General features: G+C 37.2%; 1 protein-coding gene across 6 annotated transcripts; it reads right to left on the bottom strand.

The window, feature by feature from the left end:
- Window positions 1-1,078: 1,078 nt before the first annotated feature.
- On the bottom strand, window positions 1,079-18,707 carry LOC112501922. Of its 6 annotated transcripts, none has more exons than XM_025105696.1 (12): window positions 18,428-18,537; window positions 16,622-16,631; window positions 15,779-15,897; window positions 7,441-7,732; window positions 7,210-7,328; window positions 6,228-7,005; window positions 5,716-6,138; window positions 5,226-5,402; window positions 4,902-5,129; window positions 4,475-4,811; window positions 2,932-3,121; window positions 1,079-1,921 (listed from the first exon to the last, which is right to left on the bottom strand). In XM_025105696.1, exons 1-12 carry the CDS (start codon window positions 18,445-18,447, stop codon window positions 1,438-1,440), a joined length of 3,177 nt encoding a protein of 1,058 aa, XP_024961464.1. In that variant the 5' UTR covers window positions 18,448-18,537; the 3' UTR covers window positions 1,079-1,437. The 6 variants fall into 6 exon arrangements, with proteins under 6 accessions (XP_024961464.1, XP_024961466.1, XP_024961461.1 ...); XM_025105698.1 differs by having other exon boundaries at window positions 16,584-16,631; window positions 18,428-18,466; XM_025105693.1 differs by lacking the exon at window positions 16,622-16,631 and having other exon boundaries at window positions 18,428-18,707.
- Between the last annotated feature and the right edge of the window lie 265 nt (window positions 18,708-18,972).

Raw genomic sequence — 18,972 nt, 5'->3', positions numbered from 1 at the left:
ACTTAAATGGACACATAAAAAAGAAATTGGAATCAAATAGCCATACAATATGAGTGCCCTCAATATGAGTAATACTAGGCCGGACGTGGTGAGAGGGGAGAGAGATTAGGGCGGGACGTGGGAGATAACACGTGGGAGGAGGGGGACGTGGGCAAACAATTCAGGATATCTGCTCTGAAGCTTGTACATTATACAAAGAAATAGATACCTCTTAATTTTCAACACAAAACCGATTAGCATGCTTACATTTACAGTATAGATATGAGGCTTGAGCTCAACTCGACTTTGGATATATATATATATATATATATATATATATATATATATATATATATATACTTTTTTCAAAATAGTGCTCCTAGTTAATGCTTGTTTAATAATTTAAACCACACATTATATGACCTAAATCTCAAGCTTTATGAACTCGTTATAGGGTTAAACTCGAGATTCATTAGCGACCTTTTAAATTTTTATGTTTTGGTTGTATAATCCTAAACGATTCTGGTGTAATCTTGAATGATATTTGAGTTTTTGGATGAGCCGAGTCAAATATTCGTGTTACAAAGTTTGAATCGTTAAATCAAATAAGTTCTATTTTATATTTGAGATTTACTTTAACGTTTGAATTGGTAATGCCACAAATGGAACTACCATATTGCACTTAAATCCACAACTTACGAATGTTTACCAGTTGCTCACTCATTGAATTGTGATGGAAATTACAACCAAATCTGTTTTATTTCTTATTTCAAAAAACCTTACTTTAGAAAACATATCATAAAAAAACTATATCTTTTATGAAATTAGATGATTTTATAAATTCATGAACAAAAAAATATATATAAAAACCACAAGAGTGGTGTCTGATTAGTTTGAGCTTGACTCCAAAGGTCAAAAGTACCAGGAGGTCTCAGGTTTAAATCCAAGAAGGAATAAAAATCCTCTTGTGGCTACGGAGGTTCAAATACGGTCTCCCGGCTATCTGCAAAGCAGGTAGTCGCCCTGGGATTAGTCAGCTCACATAGCGGGTTGGACATCCAGGTTAATCAAATATATATATATATATATATATTATATATAATAACAAAAAAGATACAATACACACATGATGCAATATTCCCAAGCATGGAGCTTGATTATGTACAAAACCAACCCATTTGACATTTCCTTTCAAAACCAAACCATGAATCCTTCATTGTATTATCTGATCAAATCCGATTTGTCCATTTTGACATCATATCAAAATTTTATCGGACCGTCCATTTTGATATCTCGCATCCGATCTGATCTGACCATCCATTTTGACATCTCGTATCCGATCTTATCTGACCATCCATTTTCATATCTCTAACAAATATCAACCACACAAGAACTTCATATTGGTAACCTTATACATTTCCTTCTTCAATTATGCACACAAATGATGATGGTTTCCTTTCACATATTCTGAATCAATCGAGCATACCATGGTCCATGAACATTCTCACTTACTCTGCTCATAACTCCCAACACCGTCCCCCGTGCCACCACCTTATCCGTCAGAATGGCAGCACCCACCTGCCGGAGTGCCTTCTCCGCCAACCCTCTTCCATGGGTCCCACTCCCCGCGAGTACAACTCCTCTCGTTGCCAAATACACAGCTCGTGACACCCTAACAAAAACTGGGTCCCCAGCTTGTAAGCTTTTTCTGAGTGTTCTTGCCATTACAACCCTTCTCGACTGAGTTTTGGCCGAATCGTCGGATTTATCAAACCTCTCGGCCGTCTTGCTTAGAAGTTGGACAATCTGTTCTAGGCCGGCATCCACAACTGTGTCAAGGATCCGGGAAAGCTGCGAGGAGCATCTGAGTATTGTGCTTTCCATGTCCTCAAAACTTGATATCATTTGCTCCATCACAAGTGTTTGTCGAAGAACTAAGATGCTGTGTCAAATGTGGATGGATTTCGTCAAAAATTGCACATGTAAACCAAACCAAACAAACCCAATGGGTCCCACACATAGTAGGGTATGGGGAGGGTAAGATGTACGTAGACCTTACCTCTATCCAAGGAATAGAGCGACTGTTTTCGTAAAAACCCGACTTGTAAAACTTTTAGAAATATATGATTTTGCAAGCATATGGACAGGAGGAAAGGTGTATCATTCATCTACACTAGTTGTGCACCCATGCAATGCAACGGAATGTAAAATTTTATTGTAAACCAAAAATGGAAAATTAATGCAACTTCCTATTAAAAAGAAAATCCGAAATTTATGTTTGTACAAAATACAAGTGACAATTAAAATTTTCTTGCTAATATGAAGACTCGGTAAAAAATCCGAAAAAAATATATTTTGTTATGGGTGTCAAATTAAGATTATAAAATTCTCATATTCTTGGTATAATTTGTTTAGTTAGATTTTTTATTATAACTTAAAGATTTAAAAATAAGGATGCAATCTATTTCAATTTTTAAGAATCGAGTACTTTGCTGTATTAGTAGGGTTCAACGTCTTTCATGTATTTATGTGTTCGTCAGTTAATTATTCGTTAGTTTTATGAAGTTCAAACTCTAGCATTTTAAGAAGTTGTATGAATGCAGTAACGAGTTTTAAGCTTGAATTTTAAGAAATTATGCACTTATAACTCGTACCTAAGTTTAACAAGTTGTTTTCAAGAGTTTTACCTAAATGCTTTATAATATAAGTATAGATGTGTGTTCTATGTCTAAAAGGCAACTTACCGAACAACTTAAGAGCATCTCTAGAGTGTAGTGTGCTTTGACGCAAGAATAAATTCAAGCAATATCATGTAACGGATGCAGGGCGGTGTGTAATAAAACCTAAATACATCATGATGCCTGTGTATGCTTTCATGCAGGCGTGAAGAGAGCAAACTTTAAAGGACGATAATGGGTGGGAGATGGGCAGAGATATAAAAGCTTTTAGTACCTGGTAGCTATTACGGTGATCTTCTGAAGTTGGGCTTGAACTGCCCGCAGCCTGAGAAAGTTGAGTTTTAGTGTTTCAGGCAACTCCTCCTGTGTCACACCATTAACGTTGTTCACCAGCTTAACCAGACCTAGCCTCACAAGCAAGTCACCTTTTTCTCCCTTGCAATCTGTACATCTATTATCGGTTCCTGAAACAATAAGAAACCGGCGTCTTCCTTAAAATAAGCATAAAAACCACAAACCAAACCAAACCAAGCAAAACCAAACAAATCCAATATCCCATTTGAAAGTAGGGTTTGAGAGGGGTAGCATTTATGCACGGCCTTACTCAACCACTAAGGTTGAGAAGTTGTCTCCCTGAAGACCCCCGGCTTGTGCACGAAGCAAAGGTGTGTGCAAACAGGAAATGAAATGCTCCCTCTGTCCCAAAACTAAGAATCTGTTTAGTTTGCAGGTTTGGATCAGATTTGGAGGGACTTGGTATTGAATTCCATTCCAATCCCATGTTTGGTTTGAAAGATTCCCTCCACACGAATATAGGAGTTTGAAATACCACGGGGGTGGTTGGTATTTCACGGGGTTTGTATTAAAACTAAGGTTCTGTTTAGTTTGCAGGATTGGATCAGATTTGGAGGGACTTGGAATTAAATTCCATTCCAATCCCATGTTTGATTTGAAAGATTCCCTCCACACGAATATTGGAGTTTGAAATCTCACGGGAGTGATTGGTATTTCACGGGATTTGTATGTAATAATGTTCTAAAATATGTTAAAAACATTTCTTTTGCAACAATCAATAAATAAAAAAGTAATTCAATTATTTTTATAATTATTTATAAAGAATGAAATTCAATCTCATTTCAAATCCTACAAACCAAACACGCCAAAAGATTCCAAATCCCTCCAATTCCAAATCCTTCAAAACTATTCCATCGAACCAAATACCCCAGTCTACGTTTCTATTTTAATTTGTATGAAAAGAAGTTTCCACATTTCTATTTTAGCTTGTCCCATAATAAGTGTCAACTTTCCAATTCTACCCATAATTATTAGATAGAGAAATTCATTACTTCCTTTACTATTAAGAGTAAAATTGTCATTTAGGGGCCGTTCACCAGACACTAGTGAAATTTAACACTACCATTTACTTACCGGGTAAAATTTTAGTCCACAAAAACGGTATCGTATGCAACAACTTACCCGGTAAGCACTTACCGTGGTATGAGTCGTTGCCTTCACTTACCGGGTAAGACTCTTGGTCCTTGTCTCGCTCTTACCGGGTAAGATTCTTGATCCTTACCATATTCGTCCAGTAAGGTATTGTGACTTGGTGTTCACTTAGCCAAGTAAGCATTTGGTAAACGGCCCCTTAGTTAACTAAAAAGTGTAATAATTACATACCTATAAAACCGTGTGCCTTTTTTATTGTGGGGTATATATTTTGGGACGGAAGGAGTAGGTGATATAACAGGTAATCAGGAATAAAAACCACAATCAATGGCATTAAATTTTTAACCAATAATAGTTGGATGTTAGTTAACCTGCTATATCAGTGACATTCATACCGGCTGAAGCTTGCAATCTACTAGATGAGAAGCTTCCACCAGTCCTAAGGGCAGTGGACGGGATAACAGGCCTTTCTGAAGACGAACCTTCTTGCAACTCTAAAATTGCCCTCTTGTATTCAATCCATTCCTGATCTTTGCCAGGAACCACGGATGAAAGCCACTGCATGGTCATTGGAAGGCGATTCAAGGCATCAGATGGTGGACCATAGAGCTTTACAAAAGCTTTTCCTAAGTACTCCAAACCCGTGGGTCCTTTCAGCAACGGTTCCAGGATCTTCATTCGTGCCTTGCTAATTTCTTGCTTGAGCACCTGACGAGGAAACAGTATTGCATACTGAAAATGTGCATAGTGTAAAGCAATATTACAATCTTGCAAAGCAACAAGAAGATAAAATGGCACCTGTATCTGCTCCAGTACAAACCGCAAACCTTTCATCAAAGCTATTGCATGTGAACTGTTTGATCCATCTCCAGCTTGACATAACTCGGATAGTTCCAAAACCACTTTCTTATGAGATTCTTTAAGTTGGTTTTCATGTGCTACAGCTGAAAGCTTCTGCAAACTGACTAACGCAAACTCCATGATCGTTCCAAGATATTCCATGTCCAAACGGTGGGAACTCAGCAACTGGGAAGAAAACGAAAAAAAATCTGTTCAGCAATTTAGTAAGTAACCAAACAAATAAAGAAATCTTGGCGGTTGATATGTTGGTGAGTAGCCTACCTGGGAAAGAATATCAAGATCAATAACTTCAGTAATCTTTGGTTTCCAGCTCTTAGGAGACATCTCGTAAAGCTCATCCCTCACCTCCTTCATCAACACTACAATGTGATCGTACTTTTCCTGTTGTATAGAATCTGAGATGCCATCCCAGAAAGCTTTTTCCATTGTCTCGCGTACCTGTGGCCAGCAAAGGTGGAGCTTCAATCTTCTTTATTTTAGTGTTTGACCTTTGGCCGAATAAGCCCATGGTACGAGTCCACTACCACATACACTGAAACTGGCCAAAGTTGAAATTGATATGGCCTACAACAAAAGGTGATAGCACCAAGAGGCTCGCCCCTGGGTCTCCCACTCTATGGTGAAGGTACTGTAGTTGTGATCACCCACTGGGGGTTCTCATTTGTCTTGTTAAGACAGATTATGGGAATGAAGAAAGGAAAACAAATCAATAGGTGCTTGTATAATTGTATCTAAAGCCAACCTTGACTACCTTTTGGTTTTCATCACTGATGTTCGAACTGTCAGCAACAGAATAATGCCGCCCATGAAGAAATTCATTCACAATGAACACATTCTCCATTCCCAGCATCTCACCAGAATCGTTTACCAGACCTGAATTGCTAGCAACAGAGGAGCCAAGGTCTTCAAGCGGTAGCATGGTATCGGTATCATTGGATAGCGACTGAACTACACTATCACTTCTTTCATCTGGGCCAGCCATGGGCAGAGAAGTCGGCACGCAAGGAGATGGTATATGTGCGACTGGTGAGTCAGCAGGACTACAATGCTCCTTTGATTGAAAGTACTTTTTTCGTGTGTCGGAAAGAGCATTCTGCATACGCTCTATACCAGCCTCTCCGCTCAGGTGCATTACCTTTTCCCTCAACAGTTTCTGATGTTCTGTAACCTGCATCTGAAGAGCCCAATACCCATTAAGCAAGGTTATTCAATGCAATCCATTTGGTATTAACATTTTTTTAGGAACAAAGCAAATAGTAGAACCTGTTTCTGAAAAACTTTCACATCATGTGTAAGTGCATTGTCATCTCCTTCAGTCGTTGGCTTGTATTTTTGCATGATAGAGATTTCCATCTGGCAGGCAGCCCTCACCAAATCATTCTCTAAAGACTCTACATCCTTAACCTTCCATACAACAAAGCTATTCAAGTAGGAGCACCATGCGGTATCAAAAGCTGCAAGCTGAGACCTGAAGGTGCAACTTCTAGCCGATGCGGGGTTGGATTCTTCACCAGACCTCTGTGAAGGTCCATCTAGTATTATGTCAATTAACAACTCAAATTCTTGAACGAACTTCTTGGCAGACTTTGCTAAAGCGGTCTCACGCACCCCTTGACCACTAAAAACTGCATTAGGATGACCCAGAATCATGTAGGCACTTAGCACAACTCTGACTTGGTACCTTGATAACTTAACAGGTGCTTTGGTGGCTGCTCTAGCAGACTCTGCTTTCTTTACATATCTGGTACGGACAGGGCTCCGAGGAGTAGCCCCATTTGGCAAAGTAACTCGTGTAAGAAGGTGATCGATGTCCTCCTGGCCAGGGGAAATGGTTCCAGATGCAACGGCCAGCAACACTCTGTAACGAGTCTCGAGCCGGTCAAGTAAAACTTTTGTAGTCCGAAGTGTAGAGGATGTTTCAATCAAAATTGCAAAATTCTCAAACGGTATTGATTTCCCATGACTGGCATTAATATTCAGATCATGGTAGCTTCTCGCCAGATCTAAGGTTGTCCTCTGCTTCAGGAACTTTCTCCAGCATCTATCAAAATAAAGAAATTATTTTTAATTTCAACAACAAAAGAAAATAAACGTATGTTATCCTTCATATATATAGTGAAATTAGGAACAGTTTTAGTTTTCAAAAGCCAACACTCATTACTTGCATTCAACACAATTGTCATCATATCACCAAGTTCCTCTGTACGTCACACAAAGGCTAAAATATTTTTATATGGATCTATACCTCAACAAATTTCTAGAAAGATGGTCAGCTTGCTTCTGCGTCTTTTCATTCCAATTAACACCTACAGAATTATGTAAGCTTACTTTCTCCATTAGGTAGGCTGCTCTCCGTCTCTTTGCCTGTAGACGAGTACATTCAAGAGAATAAGTCAAAGATTCAATTCTTAACGAGGTGCAACAATGCTAGAAAAATAGTATTGAAGATTGTTCGCAAATAAAAACACATGCATACTCTTTGCAATTTATCTTCCAAACTCTCCCTCAATTTCAGACTTTCAGTCTCTTGCTGTTGTGAGACTGACTTGGCTACCTTCCTTGCCTGTAAACGCCTAGCATGTGTTTTTTCTTTGTCAGTTCCCAGTAGTTCCACTCTGTTCTTTTCAGCTGTCGCACGCTTTTGGTAAATTGCAGCATGAAGGTGCTCCTTGTACTTGCTCTGAAGAGCATTCCTTCTTAATAGCGACTGATATGTCTTCTCCCTTAATGTGGCCCTCCGTTGGCTGTGGGCCTTGAGAATCTGCATTCTATTAATCTTGGCCGGCTTAATAATAGGGAACCAAGAACAATGTATCGATAACAAGCAACAGGAATCAAAACACAAAATTGTCCCGCTTTGAGAGGCAACTGTCTCTCCTATGATGCATGGTTTAATCTCTTTAAATCAAGCATAATATCTTATTTCTCCTAAACCCTATTTGTAGAGTTTCTTAACTAAGGAAATACTAAAGTTACCATTTCAATTAATTAATTCTAAAACTAAACTTATCTGGGTACAGTGGCAGACCCAAGAATTTTACTGAGCAAGTGCACCTTTAAGATCGATCAAAGGCCTACAAAGTCATGGTCCCTGGTAAAAAGTCAACACGATTTGATCCGGGGGAAATTCAATTGTGTCGGTTTGATATAATACATCTTTACAGATAGAATCGATCTTGACCTTTTCAGCAAGATGCAAGACTACATCTTACGCCCGACATGTTTTTGGCCGAATTCCATGCATAGGGGGACTTTTTTGGTTTTCTGGTAACAAGATATAATTTTATCAATTTCTTACATAAACATGTTTGACAGCATTTATATACAAAGAAAGACGTATGGTCTAATGAGACTACTATGAAATATTTACTCATGGGTGGGGCAAGCATATACAGAGGAATAATAACTGATTTAAAAAAAATAAAAACTCATACAAAGTATTAATTGTTAAATGTGATAAATTTTATTTATTTTTCAATTGATTTCAGATAAACATGTGTTGTCATTAACATGAGACAAAAAAACAACTTTAAGTAAGATGGAGACAATTGCAAATAAAAAATAGTAGTAGTCTGTCATTTTATGGTTGAGGACTTGAGGTCTTGACTTCAATACTTCAGTTGCATATTTGTTTGCCTTTATCAATTAACTAAAATTGAAAAAAACAAGGATCAAACCCATGACCTAAAGAGTAGTGCCCCTACCATTCCAACCCCTTCAACTTTTTAATTCAAATTCGGTTTTAAATCAAATATAAGAGCACCCTTCAAATTAAGCGGGTGCATAATCACAGCCAGTAAAAAAATTCTATTATGACGAGACAATTGAGTGGGGGTTGTGCACCCCCTACTTTCTTAGTAGGTCCGCCCCTACCTGGGTATAGGCCCATACGTGGATCTAGCATTACTCTTTCCCTTTGCTGTAACGACAGTAAAAATACCAAATCGCGGTCAGGACTGATTTGAAATAGCGATTATCGCGGTGGTATAGTGGTTCATATAAATAGTTGGAAACGTATACATAATATATATCATAAAAGATACATAACTTAACATGTTATGTGTTAATCAATCAAAATAAATAATTCATCATCCAACCGTCCACTTAAACAAAGAAGTTTCGCATAAACAAAATTGAAAAAGTGTTCATGAACACAAATTAATTGCAAGCAAGTGAGCAACAGATTCAACATCCAAATCAACTTCATTTAATGTGTTGACTTCTTCATTTAGGTTAGTTTCCCTTCATCTTCATTGTGATCACCATCATCCCTATTGTGCTCTCTCTTGCTTCGTGTATGCCCCAACATTTCCATTACCTCCCATTGGTTCTCTCGTACGTCTGACCAAAGAAGACCATCTCTCACATCCACAAACTCTTGAACCCCAAAGTCGGTTGAAACCAACAAATCATCATTTTTAACATCTTTCAAGAAAATAGGATCCTAAAATCTCTTATCCTTAAAAAGATCTATAATGTCTCTCTAGTCTTTCTTTTATTGTACTGATGGATATGAGATGATTCAACTTTTGTTGCAAAAGACAATGCCTCTTCTTAGAGTGCAATTGAAATTGATATTTTTTTTTAAAATTACTCGAGTTAAAGTTCACTTGAACTAGTACATCTTCTATGCCAAAGAAAACTTACATGATTAAATGCACCCCAATTACGCTTAAGATGAAGCACTACAAGTTTGGCTTAGAAAGTTGATAGCAAATTGTTGGAGCAAAGGCATGTCGATGTCATAAGAACGCCATCATACGTCTAGTTTTATAGGTATATTAAGTTAATAAAAACACATAAACAAGTTAAGGTGTATATATATCATACTTAAATGGTGTAACTTTAGCTATGTTTCTAACTCGACATATTGGTTCAATTTCGATCTCAAAGTATCATTCTCCCCCCCNCCCCCCGACCTCCTAAGAGGCCAAAAGACTATGATACCGCTAGGTCAAAGGCCCTTTGGTGTATCATTTTTTCTTCATCGCACACAAGTCTATCAATGACCTCATATGCTCTCGTCTTAGTATATATGTCATTCTCAGCTCCAAAATCTTGTGAATAATATTGGCAGGGTTGAGGTAATATCTAGCTGCAAATGTACTAGAAGTTAATATCAATAATTTTTTTATAAATTATACCCGCATTCTAAGGATGATAAAGCTTGGTCACTCCATCACACTTGAATCATAGGTCTAGTGATCAATCTCGTCAGTAGTATCAATTAGGTTCTTCTTGATTTGATCTTTTGTTCCTTCCACGACATCATATGTATAACCCATGCACGGCTTCTCCTCAGTGTCAACCAATTGAACAACAAAATCAAAGATGCCAAAACCTGACAATCAAGAAAAATATTGTCCCAAAATTGCTTTGCAATTATTCTCTCGATTCTCTTTCCAACCTTCTTTACAAAGTCACTCTTCCTCTATTCTTACGAAACAAATAACACTTGAATATGAGCCCGGTTCTCATCTATGTTTTGAATTTTGTAGAATTGTGTTGCAAACCTTATTACACATAGCTTGTGCAATTCCATATTTTTTGTGAGCTTGCACATCATGTTAAGAATCCTTCTATGGTTATTGATATAAACCACAACCGCTCTCGCATCGGCCAAAACACTCTTAAACTATCACTTTCTCTCCAATATTTTCTATCATAAGATTCACACAATGTGCTACACATAGTGTCCAAAACATCTTGGGATGTTGTTCTTCTAAGATCTTTCTAGCAGCTTTAAAGTTAATCCATTATCGGTAACAAACCACTATAAGTAAAAAATAATTAGTTACTAACCATCTATCAAATATATAGAATATGTTAATATAAACAAAAATTTTGTTACATGCACTATGTTCTCCTCTCCGACATCCTCGATCACTTCATATCATCTTTACAATTAATTGAGCATCTGTCACATGCTCCGATGCATCAATTGATTTCAAAAATAATATTCCTTGAGAACAGTTGCCCAAAAAGTTGATCAAACTTCGGCCTTTCCTTTTTGTCCAAAATTCAGACATAATGGTGCAATTACTCTTCTTCCAATGCACAAACTTGATTGTATCCTCGACTACATCCTTCGACAAAGTCACATGAATGTTGTGATAACTCAAAGTTGGCATGCATACCAATGATATGAATAAAGTTAGTAACTATGTTGTTAAAATCAATGCAATACCGGTGCACTCGGTTATCATTCCTATACAAAATTGCGGTGGTAAAATATCGGTGGTAAATTGCGGTCCCGAGAATAGGGGTGCAATTTGCCACTATTTCATCGATATTTAACATAAAATAGTGATCAAGAATACTTCTATTGGCAGTTGGGCCTTTTCTGAATCTGATGCTTACGTTTTGGTCTTGTTTGGGCTTTTATTTAAATGACTTAGGCCTTTATTTTATTTTCGGGCTTGTTTTATTTAATAGTTTAAAAGTTTAAATCATTTAATCCAATAAAGAATATCCTTTTAACAATCAACAAATTAGATTAGACTTTTTATTAGGTTTTCAAATTTCTTTCAACATCATCGTCCTCCTCAGTCCTCACTCGACGTCGATACTCCCAGCCCCAGCCTCCTCATTCAGTCCTCCATCTTCTTCTTCACAACCACGAGTGTTACTCTAGGCACCATCTCCTCGTTGACTCAACACTCAACAACCCTAATTCAGCTCCAGGTTATTGAGGTCCTCACTCCCTCATGCCCTATGTTTATTGTTTGACAACTTGTGGTCCTCAACTCCTCTTCGGTAGTTAGTCCTCAGCCTCCTCCTTTTTTACCCTCCAATGCCTAACCAGTGGTCACTATTGCTAGGTGCTAGGTGTTCGCCTTTGCCTTTGAAAGGAAAATATTTTAATTGTTCAATTCTTATTTGGACTTAGTTAGAACTTAGTTACCGTTATTCTTATTTTTGTTGTTAGGGCTTAGCTAAAGGAATTAATGGGAAGTTGAGAAGGGGGTCAATCTTCAAGAGCATCTACGATTGTGACTCTGGTCATCAGATACAGGTACAGAATGCATCAATGGTGATATGGCTTGGGAATGGGAAGTAAGGAAAGATCCAACCAAAAAAAATAATGTATGGTGTACTTTTTGCTATAAAAAGATAAGTGCTTCTTTGGACGGAAACACCATCATATCATCACTTATTCGGTAAGTCTTGGACAGTTAATTGATTATAAGACGTAAATGACAAAAAAAGAAGTAGGCCAAGGGAATGGTTAGGTGTCACAATACCAAAATGCCTCCAAAAGTAATTTTATTAAAAGAAATCCAACAGAGAATCCATATCACGAAAAGAAGATTTGATAACTTGTTGAAGAGACAACTAAAAATATCGAAAATAATCTAAGTACCAAGATGGTATATGGTCATCCTTACAAATTATTTTAATAATACTCTAAAGAATCACACAAGGGACTATAAGCTAGGCAGTGAACGCAGTCGATTGCAAAAATTGCGGTTATCGCAATGGTATAGCAGCGGTATAGCAGTAAAAACATTACGTTCATAAATTAAATATGGAATATAGAACTTAATATATTGTAGACGAAGAATTGTGTGAGAATAGGAGTTAAAGTGTGAAGTGTAAGAAGGGATCTGGATCCTTGATCACTTCTAATCTCACCCCCACCCATGAATTGCGCTTCTCAAGGGAACTAATCCGATGCATCTCGGTGCATCTCATTATTGTTGATCTTCAATTAAGATTGATCCAAGGATGGAGATCCCTTCTTACCCTTCTCATCGTAACTTTCATTCTCACCGAAATCCAACCCATATATTGTAAGCCTAATATATATCAAGTCAAACAATTCAAACCACACAAGAAACGTAGTAATAGAGTTTATAAACCTCATAAACGACTAAACGAGCTAATTGCAATCCACATGCGGAACTACTTAGCAATTACTTCCGTATAAAAATAAAATTAATAAAGATGCCTAACATTGAAAACAAAACAATAAATTGGTCAAACAAAAACAGAGCTGTACAATTATCTTTATAAACTGAAAACAATAGCTATACAATTATGTTTATAAACTGAAAAAACAAAACAATAAATAGGAACATGGCATAATGGGTGAAAATAAAACAGTAGTGTTGCTTGTAGAGTCTCGAGATGGAGGGGAGTTCGATTAAGGGGTAGAACCGTGGATTGAAGTAGGGTCCAGAGACGAGATCCTAGTGGTGTTGCTTATATACAAAATTGGAATTTATCAAGTTCATTTTAGTTTTAACCTAATAAAAGTCTTAAAGTTTGGGTCAAATATAAGTCTTAAACTTTGGGTCAAATAAAAGTAACTTACATCTCAAACAAAATAGCCCAAAAATAAAATAAAAAAAGCAGGAAAAAAGTAGCACTGTTATCGACCGCTATTTCAGACCAAATAGATGTCATTTTGCGGTGTTTAGCATCACAGTTTACGGTACAACTACTCCAAGCCGTTATTTGCAGACCACTATTTCCTAAATGACCGTCAACCTCTATATGTGCAATTAGCTGCCAGACTAGAAGTATTACCTACCATGTAAAATCTCAATTTCGTCCATTGGAAAATAAAGTTACATAAGTGCATTTTAATAGAGTATGCTACAAAATTTCCTTTAAATTTCTCTAGTAACAATGTAACATGCTAGAATTAGTACAAAGTTTAGTATAAAATACTCCTTTGGCCACAAATATCTTACAAAGCTAGGTGTAGCCTCCTAAGGCCTAATTCAAGTAATAAACATGAATCCAAAGCTAACTAAGGTTGGGACAAGAAATAGTAAGTGATATCATGAAGGTTGTACATTAACAAAATGAAAATGTTGGCCCGCTTTCTAGAGGTTGATGGTTTGCCTCAAAACCCTATAAAACTAAGTTGTCTTAATGAATAATTTTTTGTCTAAGCCTACTTAATTGGTTAATTGCCTATACATAGGGATTAAATCCTTTCCTTATTATTAAGCCTAAAGTACCCTTTCATGGGGTCCATGTGGATCTCACAAAAAGCAATTCTAACAAGCCATAGCTCCATATGTGAGAAAACAAAGTAGTATTGATGGAATATCTTTTTATCAAACATGAACGTAGAAAGTCCACAAAAAAGCACCCTTAAAAACTGAAAATGATAAAAAAAAATACATAATAAACCAGTACCCCATCAGTAGAGTTGCAAATTTGATAAGTTGTTATAATGTGTTGCCAATTTGATAAGCTACTATAATGTGTTGCATATTTGATAAGGCCAACACTCAACCCATTATATTTGACTAACATTACGCAAGGAATAACAATACACGCCCCCGAACTCACCTTGTAGTCAACGTGGAAAGAAACAAAAACTCCAATGCAACCGCATTACATTGACAACTGCCAACGGTCGTGGAGGTAGTGGTGGCGCTAGTGGTTCTAGATGAACGTTGCCTAACTAGCCTCGGGATAACCCTTCTGATTGAATCATTTTTGCCCCTAAAATATCCACTATGGCCTTCAAAAAACTCTTCACTTCCTGATTTTCCTCTTCTATAAAAAAAAACTCCACATGGTTTATCTCCACGTTGTTCCCGCTCTTCTTCTCAACTTGAAAACCCAAGGCATTGAATAATCCCCCATTTTCTTTACAAACGTGCCCTGCGAAGATACTTTATTGCTTCTGTAACCTAACCCCAAAACTCGTCCCAATTGTGGTTTCTCGTCGGCAAGCCTCTTGAATTCATCCCACCAATGGACAAAGGGAAAGAATTTAAGTTTTCCCTATTCACATCCGTACTTAGGCTCCTATTTCCGGTCGTCGACGATGTGGATATGATGCTCAAATGTTTCATGCTTCAATTTTGTCCACTGAATGATTTATCTTCTCTTGTTATCGTGCCAAAAGCGTTGCAATGTGTCCTCGAAGCAAATCACAGCAACATCTTTTCTTTCCTCCATTAAGCAATTCAACGTGATATACCTCTTCATCTTCCATTCCACTCATTAGGTTCCTTTTTTATAACGGTAGGCACCTCTTCTTTCGTCCCCATAGCCACTAGTCTCCTTGATGTCTCCTCCTACCTCTTGATTAACCTATTCAGTTGATGCTTCACGTTTTGCATATCTTTCTTCAAAGATCTGATTTCTGATTGTACCTTTCCGATGTTCTCTTCTATCCTATTGATCCTTTAAGCCAATGAATTGGTGTCATTATCCTAGAATAGTTGCCCTGATACCAATTGATGAACATTAGACCAATTTGAGTAAAGTAGAACTGAATTGATGCTAGATCTCTCCCAAGGTATTGTCCCAAAACAAACTAAGCTGATAAATGATCTCGTAATGACCTAACTCCTATTTATAGACCCACTTATTACAACCCTTGCATCACTTACTTGTACTAGTGCACTAGTCACTTGTACTCAACCTCTTATATTTGACTAACATTACCCGGGGTATAACAAAATGTCAACATAAAATTACAAATTGCAACAACAAGAAGCTCATTGCTTTCCATGCTGACTTGTGATGCTAAAAGATTATTTAAAAGATGATCGTTGCTTGTACCTACAAATGAACGAGGCAATTAATAAAGTATTTTATTAATTATATATCACTTGACTAATTTATAGTACATTGGCCAAACGAAACTTGCTAAATGGTAAGACACGTGTTAAATAATAAACAAAATGCCATGGAACCAATCTATAAGTTAACCAATGAATTAAATAGATCAAAGAAATACCTAAAGTTCCATTAGCACAATCCAAAATTACTTTAATTTCTACATGCCATGAACAGTTTAGCACTATCAAAACATTCAAACTCGGATCAAGGAAAAATACCTTTTCTGTTCAGCGGCTTGAAGCTTGGCCTCTAGACGTTGACCAAGGTTATGCCCATTTGCATATTGAGGGCTCCTGCGCTTTGGCCGAGCCTTACTTGACAAACTCTCATAAAATTTCTGGCATCAATCAGAAGAGGAAAAAAAATTAAGTGCATGAAAGACCAAGTAACAATTTTAACACAATTAACACAAAAAGAACCCTTTTAACACAAATGATTATATTGAACTTGAGATTTCCAACAAATCAAATATTGTACTACACAAAAATCAATTTTCAGCTAACTTCATTATTTTTCAATCGTTTTAGAAGACGATCAAAAGAAAGAATGGATACTACGCATTTGGTTTATCACTAGTAAAGATTATGTAGTAACCATTTTTATTAATTTCATTTGTTTAATTTATTATAAAGACAAGCCAAAAAATTAAATACAATTCATATGATTAATCCACAGTACAACTTGTGAAGCAAGTAAGCAGCCACCTTACCGAACTCAGAGGTAAAGTCAAGCTTAGAAAGCAAAAGGAAGATATGATAGAAGTAAAAAGATAAACAAAAGAAAAACTAAATACTACCCCATTATAATACTAATAAATAATTAGTCCGTAAAACAAAACAAGAAGTCCAGAAAAGATGTATTTCAAATTCCAGTTTTTCAAAAGATTACTTAGGATTTAAAAGTTAACCAGTCCTAATTACTAAACCTATACACATGTTCCCTTAGCTTAATTTTCTATGAGAACACTTGAAATGTCAGTTTTGCAGCAAAAAGAAAAGAAAATGAAACAAGAAGACAAATTACAAAGCAAGGTAGTCACTGAGACATTTTATTGATAATACCTTGTGATTCCTGCATCCCAAAAACACACAAAGACATGTAAGAACGCTAGTAATTATTCATTAAATAAAAATATAGGAAATGAAGCTGTGCAGCTGCTCACCCACTATGCATGAGTAGTCGTGATGTTGTTTTTACAATTCACGGGAGTAATATTACAGTTTACGAAGGCCTAATTGTCATTGGCATTCGGCATAGCCTTAAGTTTTATTCTTTAAAGTTTACATGTTTGTGTTTCATCTTTTAAAATTTTGTTCTCAAGTATTAGGGAAGCACCATAGCAGACTACGCCACTATGGGCAGGACTATAACATGGATGGGAGCCGGGAGGTTGGAAAAGATAGAGAGTGAGACAAGCGGAGAGGTGGTGGTGGTGGCAATGAGGTTACAAGACTATTACGTCAGATAAAGGAATGTCTTAATTTTTAGGGAAATTAATAAAAATAGCCATTTCAGCCTCATATACGTTTACCTCGGTCATTTCTCTCCCAAAATTTCCAAAATGTCACTACCTCCACAAGTAGCAACTCCTCATCTTACTAAGGGATCAAAATGTAAAAAAAGAAGAAATTTTTTAACATGGTCCGCAAGTACAGGGACCAAATCTGTAAATTAGTCCCAATACTTCCGCAAGTGGTGAAAGTAGTGACAATTTGGAAATTTTGGAAGAGAAATGGCTAAGAGGTAGATTTGTCAAATTTTTGGGAGAGACATGGCTGAAACGGCTATTTGTGTTAATTCCCTAATTTTTACCTACTTTTCGTCCACAATTGTATATACTTGTGTGGCGTTTTACTGTACACTATTCTTACTTGTACTAGTAGTTGTTAGTATTGCATTATGTGTTTTCTTGTTTGTTTTAACTTATTTTCTTCACATTTGTCCTTGCTGCCTTTTCTGTGTACACGTTTACACACTCTCACATGTAGTTTGCTCTCTTGTTTCTTCTAACTTATATTTTGCAAGTCGGGGGTCTTCACAAAACAGTCTCTCCTCTCCTTGAGGTAGAGGAAAGGTTTGCACGAAAAAAGTCTCTACCCATTGGAGAGAGGAAAGATATGCATATATCTTATCCCCGACTCTACCTCTACAGGGATATTGGATCTGTTTGTGTCGGAGTCCTACATCAGCCACACAAAGACCATCAAACTTGTATGTATATGTAGGAACCCCCTCTCTTTCTACAAGGGATCTTTTAGACAAAAATCCAAAGTGGTTCCACATACCCTTATAAGGTATCAGGTTCGGGGCCTAGCACCACCTAGGGACTCGACACACTCTTTTGCCTCCATTCTTGGGGGACTGTGTAGCCTCTGATAAAGGGTTGCATTGGAGCCTGACTCGACCAGAACCAACCATCAAAACTCTATATATGTCGGTACATCCCCAGTCTCTATAGGGGTTCTTTTAGAGAGAGATTCAAAGGGTTCCACATATCCTAACATGGTATCAGGGACATGGTCTACGACTTAGCTAACATGGTATCAGGTCTAGAACTTCTGGGGACTTATCACACAACTTTGCCTGTGTTCTTGGGAGGGACCATCGGGGTGTTGTAGTCCCACGCCTGCTAGACACGGACACTATCAAACCTGTAAATATGTAACAAGGGCTCTTTTAGAAAGAAACTGGTTCCACATATCCCAACAGTTTGGTTTGATTTAGTTCTAAAGCATCAATTTCCATCGATTTATAGCTACTTACAGATCGTCAAAAGTCTTGTGCTCTCGCACAGCGGATCTACATTTCAAAAATACATAATACATTCGAGTTTTCAAGGAACTTATATAAAAAGGCAAAAACCTAACCTGTCGACGAAGATCTGCATTGCGAAGCTTGGCTTCGATTTCTTCAACGCTAGAAGGAGAACCAGAAGACTTCGTTTCAGTGAGCCTACGGCGTAGTCTTGGCGGCACAGTCGGAGGTGATGACAACTCCGCACCGTCAAAAACCGGAAATTCCATCGCCACTCCGCCGGTTTCCGGAGAATTACCCACTCCTACCTCCATCAAGTGAATCCTCAATCAACAACTGCTACAATCAATTCGGTAACTCTTCGCGATCAGTCGGTCACACTTTACGCTTGCAAAATAAAATCAAAATAATCGGCGGGGTGATGTGGGGAGACGGAACAGTGAAATTGAGTTTGTGACGTCAGCTTTTAACATCTTGTCATTCAAAAATATCGAGGGTAAATTACACTTTGGGTCCCTGTAATTATCACTTACCATCAATACTCATCCCTGAATTTTATTTATTAGATTGGTAGTGTTTAGGATTACCATTCGTTTCGCTTTTGGTCTTTTTGATTTGTTTTCGTTAGTTTAATCTGTTAATTCAGGAGATTTTCATC

This window comes from Cynara cardunculus, unplaced genomic scaffold (genome assembly GCF_001531365.2).
Source record: "Cynara cardunculus var. scolymus isolate 2C unplaced genomic scaffold, CcrdV1 Un_Scaffold_689, whole genome shotgun sequence".
NCBI lineage: Eukaryota > Viridiplantae > Streptophyta > Magnoliopsida > Asterales > Asteraceae > Cynara > Cynara cardunculus.
The sequence above is the reverse complement of the archived record's forward strand: the minus strand, read 5'-3'. Positions and strand labels throughout refer to the sequence as shown.